Source organism: Atta cephalotes, assembly GCF_000143395.1.
Source record: "Atta cephalotes unplaced genomic scaffold scaffold00040, whole genome shotgun sequence".
Taxonomy (NCBI): domain Eukaryota; kingdom Metazoa; phylum Arthropoda; class Insecta; order Hymenoptera; family Formicidae; genus Atta; species Atta cephalotes.
In genome coordinates this window covers 2,147,354-2,163,222 of record NW_012130104.1, presented here as the reverse complement: position 1 = coordinate 2,163,222, position 15,869 = coordinate 2,147,354, and the positions used below count along the sequence as shown (strand labels likewise).

At 31.4% G+C, this 15,869-nt stretch overlaps 2 protein-coding genes across 2 annotated transcripts in view; both read left to right on the top strand.

Moving 5' to 3' along the window:
* The first annotated feature begins 2,162 nt into the window (after positions 1 to 2,162).
* Positions 2,163 to 5,908, top strand: LOC105622131 (probable serine/threonine-protein kinase clkA). Its single transcript, XM_012203564.1, has 4 exons — positions 2,163 to 2,199; positions 3,129 to 3,315; positions 3,501 to 4,952; positions 5,596 to 5,908. The coding sequence occupies exons 1-4, from the start codon at positions 2,163 to 2,165 to the stop codon at positions 5,906 to 5,908; spliced, it is 1,989 nt and encodes a 662-aa protein (XP_012058954.1).
* An 8,631-nt stretch (positions 5,909 to 14,539) lies between these two features.
* The window catches only part of LOC105622130 (cytochrome c-type heme lyase), a 1,942-nt gene continuing 612 nt past the window's right edge, over positions 14,540 to 15,869 (top strand). Inside the window, exons 1-2 of the mRNA XM_012203563.1 lie at positions 14,540 to 14,761; positions 15,374 to 15,732. Of these exons, the coding sequence (XP_012058953.1) occupies positions 14,540 to 14,761; positions 15,374 to 15,732 (581 nt within the window). The remainder of the gene's footprint in view (positions 14,762 to 15,373; positions 15,733 to 15,869) is intronic.

Here is a 15,869-nt window from a genome sequence, read left to right as displayed (position 1 = left end):
TTATGCATCAAATAAATTTTATTGCGCAAAATCTAAAATTTTTTTTTTCTTTATAATCTAATGTATCTAAGATCTAATGTATTATATTATCATAATATGTTTTAATGATTATGTGTTTGCATATTTGGGTTGATTTTTATCTATGTTTTTATTTAAAAAATTTACTATAAATCATAAAATATTATTAGGGGACAATAGTAACATTAATGCCTGGAGTCAGTTGTAACATTACAATTATCCCCAAACTTACTTGATTTTATTTTAGTATTATTTTGTATTATATTATTTGTATTTTTCTTTATAGAATCCCATTAACAAGAAAACTCATGACAGATAAAAGAAAAACTGTATAAAAAAAAGTCTTTATACAAATAGACATTTAAAGAAGTTATGAAGTATCAGATATCTATTCGTGCAGCTGCAAGAAAGAGTATGTGTAGTTGTGTTATGTACCTCTAGCAAATGTGATACAATTATCCCTTTCTACTGTTATAAACGTTACTATCGTCCCCAGGGATTGGGATGATTGTAACAAAATTCCTCATAGTCTTTAAATAAAACTTTTTTTCTAGTTACATAAAAAAAATAAAGAAAAAATTTTATAGTTAAATAAATTCTACATAGCTAAATAAACTCTACATCTAAAGATACATATCTTTTTAATGTAAATATTATATTTTAACTGTTAAAACATTTCAAAGTCAAAATATTACTTGTATCCCCCATCTCCTCTACAGTACATTTATTAAATTATTACAATAATTATTTAAAAAATTGATTTCTTTGAAACTATCATTAGTCGGATCAATAGCTGAAACGGACATGTATCGTTTTTTTTTTCGTTCAAAAACAGTCTGTGAAAAGCATATCAAAATCCCCGACATCATCACCTGATGTTCCCCTTGTTAATGTTAAATTTAACTCAATTTAAAGAGCAATGGCGACTCAAATTGGGTTAAATTTAACAGTGTAATATAAAAAGTAACAAATAAAATAAAAAAATTAGATTATAAGCTGTATTGAATATAAGTCGAAATAAAATAGATTGTCTAACAGGATTTAAGTTCTAAAAAAATAAATCGTGTGAATAAATGTGTGATAGATAAGAACTATCCATACAGTGGCGCAATCGCGAATATCCTTTCACACAAAATATAACTACTTTGAAGTTCTATTAGAATAATTGACGCTGACGGGCATCGGCTTCTTTCTTTTATCTCTGTTGAAGGCACATGCGATGTTGTCTATCGCCACACCCTCCACACACGATTCAATGCAAAACGCAACTTTCTTCCATCTATAGACTGATACGAAACTCATCATCTACGAAAACAGTTACGACAGAGCAGTGGAATAGTTAAAGATTCGATGTCATTAAAACGTTCGTGTCACGAACGCTTATCTCTATGCTACTGTATATCTTTTAATGATATTTCCAAGTAATCACAAATAAGAATCGACATGAAATGTTGAATTTAATGACTACCGCGCAATGCTTGCCGATCCGCCTTCTATGCCTATCCTTGACTTGATTTTCCAAAAGGGAACAGAATCTCGAGCTACAGAAGCTTTCCGTCGCGAAACTTCTTCCGTGCGTGATCAGGCGACATAATAACGGGCACCTACACGTTATTATGCATCGCGCGCGAGAGAAGTCTCTTCAAGAGATGATAATGGCTCCCACTTTCCCGCGCGGCGTGCAGCGGTTTCTCCGACACCCAGCCGCCTACCTACGTGATAGTAAAAACGTATAAGTTACACGGGAGTCCGCGCACGGTATGTGCATACTGCATACCCACGTATAATACGTGCCATCGTCGCCGCTGGCTGCTTGGCGAACGAGCCCGGTTGCCATAAGTGACGTAACGAGAAAGACGTTACGTTCCGCAGCAGACCCTGTTCACCATTCTCTTCTACGCGATGGAGCCCGGACCCCTTCCCCGTCGTCCCGTAGCTGTACCCGATAGAGCCCCATCCTCCCAGAAGACATCTTCTCCGAACGCGCGATCGAGCCTCTTCTCTTCTCGGGTACAAACATTCTTCACGCTGCTGCAGTCGCGTCCGCGAGTCTGATCGCGCAGGTAACGCGTAGGAGTGCGAACCAAGTCCGAAAAGCTGAGTGAATCCGGAAAAGAGGGTATCCAAAGGACTCAACGAAAAATATGGAGTCCATGAAGCGATATCTCGTTTTAATTTCGGGTACGTGTAATAGAGTGGAATTTAATCGCTGAAAGTGGACTATAAGAATCGTCAAGTATTAATTTTTGATGAACTTGCGATTTACTACATTTGGTATCTATCTATTTAAATAAATATCAAAATGTGATAAATTGCAAATTCATTAAAGATTTTTAATTATTGGGTTCCTATGAACAAAATTTGAATCAGAAATTATTTAAATTACTATTAAATAAAATCTTTTGAAATATGTCAAATTAAAGTAATTAATTTTAAAACCGAACTATTTAAAAATTTGGCTCGAAGAATTTGTTCAGTGATAATTTTTTATTTGAAATTTCGCGCGTTCATAAATCAGTAATAATTTCAATTGAAACAATCTTCGTACATGCAGTACGAGTATATGAATATCCAATACACTCTTTTATGTAGATACTCTTAAGTAGGAAGGTGCATCGACATCTATCATTATTTATCTTCACTTGTAAAAAAACGCTGTTCAAATCTTTGCTGTTCAAATCTTTAAACAATCGTACAATTGCAACCTTTAATACCAATCAACGAATCGATCAGGTCGAAAATTTGAAGAATTATATAACAATAAAGGAACATTCTTATAATATAGATTTCATAAATTTATTTTTAGAATAAAATAAAAAAATTGCAAACTGCATATCAATATGAGAACACATTCTGATAATGTATTTGTCCATTTTAATTTGTGTATATAATACACAATATATATATATATGTTCGATTATATTAAAAAATACATGTAATAAAATAATAATAAATAAAAATAGATATTCGGATGAATTACAATCTATTCTTATCACTTTTTTTTTTATAAATTACGATGCAATTTTTTTTTATTTGATAAATATATCTTACTATTGATTATATAAAGAATATTAATTCCATAAAATTTAAGAATATACTATGAATTTCAGTGGGAATATTATGGAGCTGCGTACTAGGTCTCCAACGACCACCACCGAGATACTCTCAGCAATACATGCCGGAAACCTCGTTCTCCTGTCGCAATAAGATTGTTGGTAGCTATTATGCGGACCCTGAGACCGACTGCCAAGTCTTCCATGTTTGTGTCTCTGTGGCTGGTACTATTCAGGATTACAAGTGAGTGTTACATTACAATCTTAATAAGTAAAAATAAATTCTCAATTTTTTATCATCAGCATTTAATAAGCATTTAATGTCATACAGTATATATTAAGCAAAAATACATTTTGAATGGAACATTGAATACGAGGTTTAGAGCCAATTGCTGAATTCGCAGAATTATTTAATTATTTTTTACTTAGGTTCCTTTGTCCCAACGATACTGCCTTCGATCAAGAGAGTCAAACTTGTGCCGATTGGTATGACGTGGATTGCGAAGCCGCGACTCTCTACTATGCCAGCGATAACTTTGACTTGTATAGAATTGGTTCCGGTCTGGAATCCGTGCATTACGACAGCTTACGCAGTGACGCCGAACCTCAAGATCATCTTCAGCGCAGCGAAAGCAACGACGCGATTCGATCCTCCGCGAACGCTGTGAATCGAGTATCTTCGTCCAATTACAACAATCGCGAGGTACTGCGAGGTAGCAGTAGCGGCAATTTGTATAACAGAAACAATAAGGAAGACGAATATGAAGATAAATCGTATAAGGAGGAACAAGACAACAAAAAGAAAGGCGGCATTCGAAAGGTCAGTAGAAAGCAACCGTACACCGGTAATGGTAGTAGCAACTATTCACCAACGTCGACGTCGGCACCAGCCGTGCCTAGTCAGAACATCTACAACGGCAATTATTATAACAGCAATGCGTATAATCAACGATCTACGACATACGCCCCGTCAACGACCGTCCGATCTCAAGAGAACTACAACAAGAATCAGAACACGCAAAGATATAGCGTACCGTCGTCCACATATCGACCTAGCACGACATATCAGGATACATATAACAACTATGAATCACCCAGCACGACTGCCAGAACAACTTCGAACAACGCCTATAACACGAATTTCTACAACGTCTACAATTCAAACTACAATCAACAGAATGCTGGTAATTCCGGTCAACAGAATACTGGCAGTTCCGTTCAAGCCACAACTTTGAAACCGAGCAACTACAATCCGAAAACCAGCTACCAGACTTATCAATTCGCACAGTCCACCACTGTTCAACCGAGTACTGTAAATTATCAGACAAGCGATTACACTAATTATCAACAAAGAAACTACAACAACATTCAACGAGGAAGCAGCGCATCAGTTGCGTACCAATCCACCACATCCGCACCTACCGCTTATAATCATAATTACAACAATAATAATAATAATGTCCAGTACAGACCAGCCACATCCACTAGTCAGGACGTTCCTCAAACTACTGCCAAATATTACGCCAACAATTTCGCAAGCAACAGTTATGCACCCACAACTTATAGCCCAGCAACGAAAAAATACGTAAACGTGGACAATACTGTCGCACAGACTGCTTTGAGGAACAATGAAAACAGCCAATATTATGATAAAACGAGTCAAGCGAGTAAGCCTTCCACTCAATATTACGATAGCACGAAAACGCCTAAGAAGGCAACTCAATATAATAATAATTATGACAACGCGAGCAGCGGCAAGTCATACTATATCGAAACAAGCACGGGTAGCTTCAACCTTGCAAGATCTTCCGTGGGAATTGGTTTCAGTCCCGCAAGTATCAATCATCTCGCCGAGTCACCGAAAACCACGCCGGTACCAAGGTAAACTCAAAGTTAGATTTACCCAAAACTTGACCAAAGGAAGTAACATCCTTAAATTCGTATTTAATTATAAAAATTATAAACAAAGTTTATAGTGAAAAAAAAGTTTGATTAAACTAAGGACTCAATAAGAATGACACTGTAAACTTCGTTCAAGATCAGACAACCTAAGATTTTTTTGAACCCGAATTAATAATCTTTTAGTATTTATGATGAAAAAAATATTTTGATTAAATCAACGAAACTTAGAGAATGACATTTTGAGGACAAACAGAATTTCTGTTTATGATATATAACCAGAAAGTCTATTCGGTTTTATCAAAATGCCATTAGTGAATCCTTTTATTAATTTAATCAGAATATATATTTTTCTGTGTACAAATATATGTATATATATTAAAATGTTACTAATTTAAAATCGAATATTATTTAAAAAAATGTAATCTTATTAAAAAATTAAATATTAAATCTAATATTATTAAAAAAAAGAATACACGAAGTATATAGAATTTTAAGATTTATTTTTCATCAAAATATTTCCTGTATTCTTGACCGACTTTTTCCATTTTCGTAAAATAATTCTACTTCTAAAACATAGTGTAGGAGAAGAAGATTAATTGCAGCATTCTTTTTCTTGTTGCAGACGGCTTTCTAGCGCTACCACTTATAACCCAAACAACTTCAATTCTAACGCTCAGAGGACCGTTCAATCGACAACGACGCCACGTGGAATTACTTACGTTAGCGGATCCGCGAGACCGTTCACGTCAACGACTAGATTACCTAGCAGCAGTAGTAGCAACAGTGCCAGCAGTACGACAGCACGACCAAAATCGGGCAAAAAGAACGATTATGATTATGCGTATTATGATAGTACGGGTGGCCTGGAATATGACGGAGTCGACCTCGAGCATGTCACGAGCAATAAAGAATCCACGAAAATCGCGAGAAATTAAAATAATCTCGACTCGTTATATATTGCATCAAATCTCTTGAACCTCGATGCCAGTGATGTAAAATTGAAGAGTGTATACCCTGATAGTAAAGCCTGCGAAAACAGATTTTAAGCATAGCCTGCTATCAATTTTTTATTGCAGAAAGGCAATAAATTGTATTCAGAATTTGTATTATCTGACATTGCCAGCAAATTACAGTCAGAAATATGACAAAGCTTGCTAGACATGCTTTGCCAGCAGATTGGTAGCAGAAACTAAACAAAGTCCTGCACATCCTGATGCAGATTGAGCAGATTGAGAGCAAAACCTAATCAAGCAAACTCTACTTGATTTCTGCTACCAATCTATTGGTTTAGCTCTTTGTCGACAAATCCACAGCCAAATGCAGACACATGGTGGACGGATGGCTATGGTTTTGTAGTCAATATCTGATCAAGTTTGTTGTCAATTTACTGTCTATCGAGTTTGTTGCTTAAATTGTTAACATTTTGCTATCAGAGTAAATATTTCCCTACCTCTGTAATTTCAGGTACAGGTATATTTTTTAAATACTGTATACTTATATCTGAATATATTTTTTGCAATGAAACAAATGTATTCGTAGAAGGGGTTCATTATTTTTGTACTTACTCTAAATTAAAAAAAATACATTTGATAATATTTCAAATCAGCTCTTCAATGACAATACAATATTCAATAGTACAATATAACCAAACAGAATTATACTATTAATAGCTGAAGCTATTAATTAGCTGAAATTAAATGTACTTTTAAAAGTATCTATAGTTAGATACCGAAAATAAAAGTACCTTTTACATCACTGATCGATAGGAGGAATTTCTTGTTTATATTATTGTTTATTAGTGGCCAGTCATCAAAATCGGTTTTCGATTAAACATACTCGCGCAAAGAGACACGAAGAGGAAAGCGATATAAGTATTGAATACCGATTTTGAGAGATAAAAAAAGAAATCGATCGATATTGTTCATTTAAATGCATATATGTTTAATCGAGATTTGACGGCTTGTCGGCCGTTATTAACAATATAATTTGTAGTTCAGTATTCTAGGTTAATTGTTTATATATATTTTACGATGCTTAATCCGCGCAGCATTGAGTGTCGATATATCGATATTACATTAAGAAATTCTAGAGAAAAGCAAAGATTATTTCGAATTGTTTTGCCGACATTAATCTTATCCTTTTTATTTTGTTGCGTAAAAAAACCGTTGAGATAACCGATTATTAATAACGCTTATTGTATATTGATTTGATTGTCGAAACGTTAAATTTCTCACATATTTTGTGCATGCATATCGATAAAAGCCTGCATAAAATGTGTTCAGAATAAAGATTGTTTAATTGCGCCTCCCCTGAAATATACGTACTGAGTGTGTATATACACTATAACTATTTTAATTAAGAAAAGCATTAAACAGCATGGTTTATTATTTTATCCTATCCTAACGATAGTTTTTACTTACGTTTTATCTCCTATCACACGCGTATAAAATTAAACTCTCTTCAACATACACATACGAATACAATTCGTTTATGAAATATAAAGCATTATTTTCAAGGCCGAAGTTATATCTATTAGTAGTTTTTAGTAATATATATGGTACATATAATTTTCAGACAAATTTTGTATGTAATTCATGAAAACAAATGAACATATGTATAAGTATAAAAACGTATTCCAATGTTATAGTTTCACACTCAAAATGTAACTGATATATATATATATATATATATTACATACATTATTCATACATTATACATATTTATTCATATTATTGAGTGTGAAATAAAAATGTTGATATTATATTTCTAAAAATTGTTCCCAATCTCTACTACATTAATATTCACACACATCACACACATTTATATAAAGATTCATATTCTTCTCTTTAAAAGCAATTATATTCTTGAGGCTTCCATGGGTGCTCTCTATATAAAGATTATGCATTTCGCGGGTTTCCTCCGTGTCCAGATCCATTCTTGGAATGTCGGCATTTTTGGAATGGGCATTCCAAGAATGGATCTGGACAACCCGTGGATAATGCCATGATAAAGGAAACCCGTGCATAAATGCATAATCTTTATATCTAAAAGCAATTTTTATAAACATTTCGCTAACGAGATTTCTCTATCGTCTTTAGTATGAAAAATTCCGTGGTACAAACTGATTATTTGTTCACTAGTGACGATGAATCCGCAACAAATAATCAGTTTGTACCACAGAATTTTTCATACTAAAGACGATAGAGAAATCTCGTTAGCAAAGTATTTACAAAAATTGCTTTTAGAATTAAAGAGAAGAATATGAATCTTTTATAAATGTGTGTGTATAAATATTAATGTAGAAGAAGAGATTGGGGACAATTTTTAGAAATATAATATCAATATTTTTAAATAAGTGAAGATTCTAATTGTTTCTTACAATATTATATATAATTTATATATGCAATATTATATATAATTTAATAGGTTCCGAAGCAGAGTGCACAATATGTAATATTAACAATAAGATTATATATGATAATCTATTAAATTTCAGAAAAAACTTAAAATTTCATTTGTTTAAACATAATATTGATAAACGAATATTCACTTGCTTGAATACAAGAGAACATGTAATTGTATATTCACTTATTGCTCATATTATACTATAGTATGTTAAATGATTTTTCGAAAAAAAAGTAGGTCTTTTCTATACAAATATTTGTTATTTATAATATAATATAATTATAATATAATTTTTATTTGTATTTACAAATTTTAAAATTATTCTATTTTTATACGATTAAATTAAAATCGAATTTTTTGCTACGTACTTTTAACAATGTTATGTTTAACAATGTTATGTTACGTTTTCTAACATCTAGTCAAGAGATATTAATTGGACACATCTGCGAAACGGGTAAATAGATTATAAATATAAAATTAAAATATATTTACGTATAATTTGCCCATTTTTATTTAAAAAAATAATTTCGATCTAATTTTTAATCTGGTACATGCATATTACAATTTTAATACTTATTTCTTTATCGCATTTTTTTTAAATTACCTATATATCGTAAATAAATTTAGACATGAATCAAACATTCAAAACAAAAATCAACTGATATCAATGGATTCGCAATTTTACAGTCAAGGATCATCATCGACATCATCGAACGATTCGACTATGTCTAAACAACATATGCAGGAACTACTATCATTTGAGGAAGTATAAAAATGTAGCAAAAGAAAAGCTGACGATAATGATGAGTAATTATTCGCTTTGCTACATTATATCAAAATATCTTATTAAAAAAACATTGATTTTTCTTCATGAATTTGTAATATTATTTACTTATAATATAATTTTTTTTCACATTTTTAAAAAGTTTATTGAATATTTCCATACTATTAAATTAAAACCGAATTTTTGCTACATGTACCAGGTGTATAAGCTTAAATCTGCTGTTTTTTAGTCAGAAAAACACATTTTTTTTCCTAGGAAGCAAAAACAAATTTATTCAAAGTACTTGCCCTCGCTAACTATACATTTTTCCCATCTTTCAGGCAATTTGTGTATACCACGCCAAAAAAATTCCTCATCTTTCGAGGCAAACTACTCAGCAAGCCATTTTCGGACGTCTTCGTAAGAATCGAAGTGCTCGCTCAGTGAGCGCGTGGCCCATCGACGAAAACAGGTGATAGTCAGAAAGTGCCAGGTCTGGTGAGTAAGCGGGATGGGATAGCACTTCCCAGTTGAGTGTCTCCAAGTAGTTTTGGATCATTGTTGACGTGTGCAATGGTGCGTTGTCGTGGAGGAAAATCAGCTTGTCATGTCTTTAATAATGCAGCCTTTTTTCACGCAGAGCACGGTGCAATTTGATCAGTTGTTGTGGTAGCGGTGAGCATTAACAGTTTCACCAGGTTTTAACAGCTCGTAGTAGATGACACCCTCCTGATCCCACCAAACGCACAGCATCGTTTTCCATCCGAAGCGATGGTCTTGAGGAAGATGTTGGTGATTGAGGGGGACCAAGATTTCTTGCGTTTAGGATTCTGAAAATAAATCCACTTTTCATCGCCTGTCACAATCCGATGCAGGAACGACTTTCTTTTTTGTCTGGCAAGCAGAATTTGGCATGTGTTTTGGCGTTGCTCCATCTGCCTATCGTTCAGTTCATGCCATTTTTCAATCTTTTGGACCTTCCCTATGGCATGTAGCCGCATGGAAATGACTGCTTGAGAAACACTCAATTGCTCGGCAAGCATTTTTTGCGATTGGGTATCGTCCTCGTCCAAAAGAGCCTTATACGCTCACTAATGCCACCTATGAGCAAACAGCGGATTTAAGCTTATACACCTAGTGTCATGTGTCATCTTCTATTTATTAGATAAACTTAAATAGTTACGAGATATTAAATGTTCACACTAGATGTGTAAATAGATTATAAATATAAATATACGTAAATTTAAATACACTCACACGCGTGCACGCACGAACGCACGCACGCACTCATATATAGAATTTATCTATTTTAATTTGAAAAATAATATTTTAAATTTAATTTTTAGTTTGATTAAGAACATGTCACAATTTTATATGATAATAATCTTAAATGATAATCATCTTCTTATGAATATACTCTCCCAAATTCAACAACAAGAAATCTAAAAAATCAGAGCGAATGAAAGTTAGCGTGGTAGTTAGTATGCAATCTTAAATATTTATTTAAAAAAAATAGAATTTTTATTCCAAAAAAATAGTACGTTTCAGTTCACTTTGGAACCATTCTTCAGCAATACAATTTCAAAATATTAATCCTTTCATGTTCAAGAAAAAAATCACCATTAGATTAACAGATTTGATGTTGTAAAATTTAATCGAAACAATTATATATAACACAATTATATTATAAACATTTCAAAACCATTCTATCCAACAAGTTACAAATTAACATTAAAAAATTGATAACTCACTCGACACAAGACATGTCACAAGAGATAGGAGGAATTCACTTCGACAACAACAATTGATCAAAAACAATTAAAATTTATTATCACTAAAGAATATTAAGGATGTTCTCTGACTACAGTTGTATTCAACCTAATGAGCACATTATGAAAATTTTTATGAAAATTTATTTCACTTTTATATAGTATAAGATATTCCATAAGTGTATTAATGTGTTTATACAAGTTTTTTTTATACAATATAAAATGCCTCCCGTCTTCGCTACTGCCGCCGATCAAAAAAATAGCGACTTTACTTAGTGTGTTACTTTTTTAATGATTTCTTAAAAACGAATACTGGAAGTCATATTCAGACAAATTTCATATTATTCCTTGTGATATCAAGTTTTATATCTCATTGTTTAAAAAAATTGTTAAAAAAAATTTTTTTACAATGAATAAAAGCCACTTTCGAATAAGCTTTAGATAGGGATCCTATGTATATACAGTGACTCACATTAATATTTGGACATTATGATATTTTAAAAATTATTACCTTCTAAACATAATTTTTATTGGAGTAAGAAATTTACGGCTTTTGTTTTAAATTGAAAAATTTATTATAGTTGTATTAGAAATACAAATTTTATTTCTATAATTACTATTTATATAGTACAGTTTCGAATATATTAAACTATGGCGATACAGAATTTTAATTCTTAATTCTGGTATCTCAAAAATATTCGGACACTTAACAAGATATAATAATATAAATATCTATAAACGAAATGATAATAATTTTAATACTTTGTTAGATAATCTTTTTGTTTAATAACAAGCTGCAAACATTTAGGCATGTTAGAAATAATTTTTGTTAAATAATCTGGTGTAATACGCGTTCATTCCTCTTTTAATCGTAATTTTAGTTTTTCTTTTGATCTTGTAGGCATAATCCGAATGTTACGGTCTAATAAATTCCATAAATTTTCTATGGGATTTAAATCTGACTGTGAAAGATGTAATACTTTTGGACAGTTGTATAATAAATATTCTTGCACTATTTACGACTTATTATGTTTTGGATCATTATCTTGAGAAAATTTGAAATTATCTCGTATATTCATATTATTAGCACTTTTTATTAAATTGTCTTTTAGAATACTTAAATATTTATTTTTATCCAAAATTCCGTCAATGAAAATTAATTCACCCACTCCTTTACTTGACATACAATCCCAAACTATTAAATTTCCACCACCATGTGTCGTAGTTGGCTTCAAATTTTTCAGTTTGAATTCTTCGTTTGCTTTTCGCCATATCATTTTCCGTTCAGATCCAAAAATGTTAAATTTGCTCTCATCAGCAAACATTACATCATTCCACCATTTGTTCTTTAGAAATAAATTCCTTGGTGAAAATTAATCTTTTTTTTCGATTCGCTTCATTTATGAACGGCTTTTTACAAGTAATTCTACCGCTTTGTAATCATTTTCTTTTAATGCTTGATAAACGGTATGTCAAGATATACCTTCTTGTATAATTATATTTATATAAATCTTATATTTATATAAATCGACAAAATATAATTATTTAATGTCTTTTAATAATTATATACAAGTTTGATGTACACTCTCTGTATCTGAGAGTAAATTGAGATTATTTTGTTGCATGAATATATGAATAAGGCACTCAGATATTAAAATTTATTAAGAAAATGCTCTTCATCTAATATCGGACATTCTCCCAATCGAAGTCATGTTCAATCCGATAATGATTCTGTGCTCACCGACTGGTTGTTACTATTTCGATTATATAATATGATTACGTTGCTCAGCCAATCTAGTTTTAAGTTTTCTTTCTGTCTGTTCAACATAAGAGATATCGCAAGATTTACATTAGATTTTATACACAACATTTTTTTCTTTTTTCTCTTGAGAAAATGTTTTTATGTCTTTTGATCAAACTATTTAATTCATTTAAGCTAGCAAAAAAGCTAATTTAGAGTTAAAAGTTTTACTAATTCTTTGAAATTTTCTGAAATTTTTGGAATATAAGGTACAAAGTACAAAAGTACAAATCGAGAAATACAATTGCTCTTGATTTCATCACTTGATTCTTTCTGTTATATCATATCTTTATGAATAAAAATTTTGCGTTAATAATATTAAATGTTAATAATATTAATAATATTAAAAATTAAATCAATCGGATAATCATTTTTTAGTAATGTACTAAATATTATGTGTATTAAATACTATGTGTTTTTTAATAATGTACTATAATGTACTATGTTGAATTTGAACACGACTTCGATTGGGAGAATGTCGCGCTATATATAATACGATTATATAAATCAAATATTGATTTATTATCTTCAGTCTTGAAAAATGGACGATATATTGTAAGAAAAGTGGACGTTGCTATGTAGTTTACATCCGCTTTGTCAGAGGGCAGTAGTGCGTGGCAGCATTTTGCGATTACAGGTTTTGGACCGTCATGTTCTCTCTCAGGTTTCTCTCTGATAAAAAAAAACTTGATGCAAAAAACTTGCACTGAGTTTAACTTTTGCTCCACTGTCTTCGAAGTTAGTGGAGACCAATGTAAATTGAAATTGAGATTGTGTTCGTGCTAAATTTGTAACATATGTCTGTATGATAATATCTGTATGATATTATGTTATGATATATGATATTATATTATTATATAATTAATATTATAACAATTGTTTAGCTTCAATGTTTCTAATAATAGCTATGCAATGACATTTTGATGTTTAGAACTTTTGAAATGTAAAAATTTAATTTAAAGAAATGTTTTAAATAAATAAATAAATCAGAATATTATAAAATAAGTAATTTAAGTTTGAATATAGTTATATATATTTTTGTTATAAAATGGATGTCAATAGAATGGATGTCTAATGTTTCTCTCTGCTAATGATACGTTCCATTGAACCGCACTAAACTTGCACTATTACTGCACTAGTTTTCATTAAACCTAGCATGGCGCACAGTTTTCATTAAACCTAGCATGGCGCTAGTGTTGCACTAGTTTTTCCAGTGGAAAAAGAATTGCACATACCTATGTTATCTCTTCTACCATGATCCATAATCCATTGCCGCCATGGTCCTCGGACGTCTGCTATTTCTCACCTACATAGCGTTACTGAAGTTGTTCGTTTGCGTTCGTTTTAGGACTCTTTAGGTGGAATAGCTCGAGAAATTTAGGTATTTTAATTCTTCGACTCTCATGTTTCACGCGTTAATTTTTTTATTTCTTTTTTCATCATGAATTACATAATAATGAATGAAATTGTGAGGTGCAAAATAAGAAATGAAACGTTAGGAACTATATTTAACAAGTCTGAAAGAAGGAAAGATCACTGAAAATTTCTACTAATTCTAACAAAATTTGCAAAGAATGCCTCGTCATACTTCGTAGATGTATTCTTTTCATAAATATTTTGATGTTCTGTTTAACATCAGAGTTTTTAGACTGTTACATAATCTTTCTTAGTTTTAAGGTTATTTCGCAGAAATTCGTTTAATTGACAACAAAAAATATTTTGGTTAATTTATCTTCTGTGTCATTAATTATTACACTTTATGGTTTTTCTTTTTTTTCTATACGTTGAAGATATCTGTATCTCTTCTTTTTCATTTCAAGAAAGAATTATGGGTAACGCTCTTACTGCAGCATCTATGTCAGTGGCTGACGTGATGACACCATCATCTCAACAAATCACAAAACCAGATTCTCATGGAATGAAGGAGAAACAGATGAAACCACCACTGGAATGTCCCATGCACAAATCAGATCAATTTAATACTATAAACTATACTAGTGAATGTCCAATAGATAAAATGGATGAAAGTGAAATAAATCCATTAAATATGGTATGTATTGCAAAATTTTACAGTCAATGAATGAAACATTGTTTAACTAATCATATACTGTCTCTTTTGATGAGTTAGTTACTTACACTATATTAAATTATTAGTACATATTAAAAGCTGCTTTATATAAAGTATCTAATACGTTAACAAAAACTAATAATATTATATAAAACTAGAACAAATAGTATAACAACAAAATTATGTATATATATATATATATATATATTTAGTTTAATTATGTGACAATATTATTATCGCGTATTTGATTATATAAAATATGTATATGCTTTTATATTTAACTTTGTTGATTTCATATACAAGATTTTTTAATATGCACTAATCTAATGTAATGCAAATGACCGAATTCGTTAGTTTATTCATATATAATCATTCCGTCATTTTCATAAATAAATAGTTGAAAAAAGTCGTAACAAAGTAAATGTACAGGAATGTGTATTTAGGTGAAAATAGATATATTAAAATTAGTAGATTATGAAATTTAAAGGAAAAGATTTAGGATTAATTTAAGAGGGGGGTATATTATAGGAAGGGGTAAGGATAAGAAAAAATTAATATATTAATATATTAATATATAAATAAATATAATTACAGATGCCACCAGCAAATCAGCAACCTGCTCCAGATCAACCATTTCCTTTGCCAATCAGTAGGCAGGTTTCGTCAATACCTAAAGCAACTGGGGAGGAAGGAGAATTTTGGGTATATCCTTCTCAACAAATGTTCTGGAATGCTATGTTAAGAAAAGGGTGGCGATGGAAAAATGATGATATCTCCCAGAAAGATATGGACGACATAATAAAAATTCACAATGCCAATAACGAACAGGCATGGCAAGAGGTTCTTAAATGGGAAGCCCTTCACGCGCGAGAGTGTGGCAATCCCAAGCTGCGTAGTTTTGGAGGAAAAGCATCCAAATATTCTCCACGTGCACGTATTCGCTATTGGATGGGGTACGTGATCTTTATAATTTCGATTCTAAAAATTTTACCNGCTGATCTATTCAAATATATATATATATATATATATATATATATGTGTGTGTGCGCGCGCGCGTGTGTGTGTGTGTGTGTGTGTGTGTGTGTGTGTG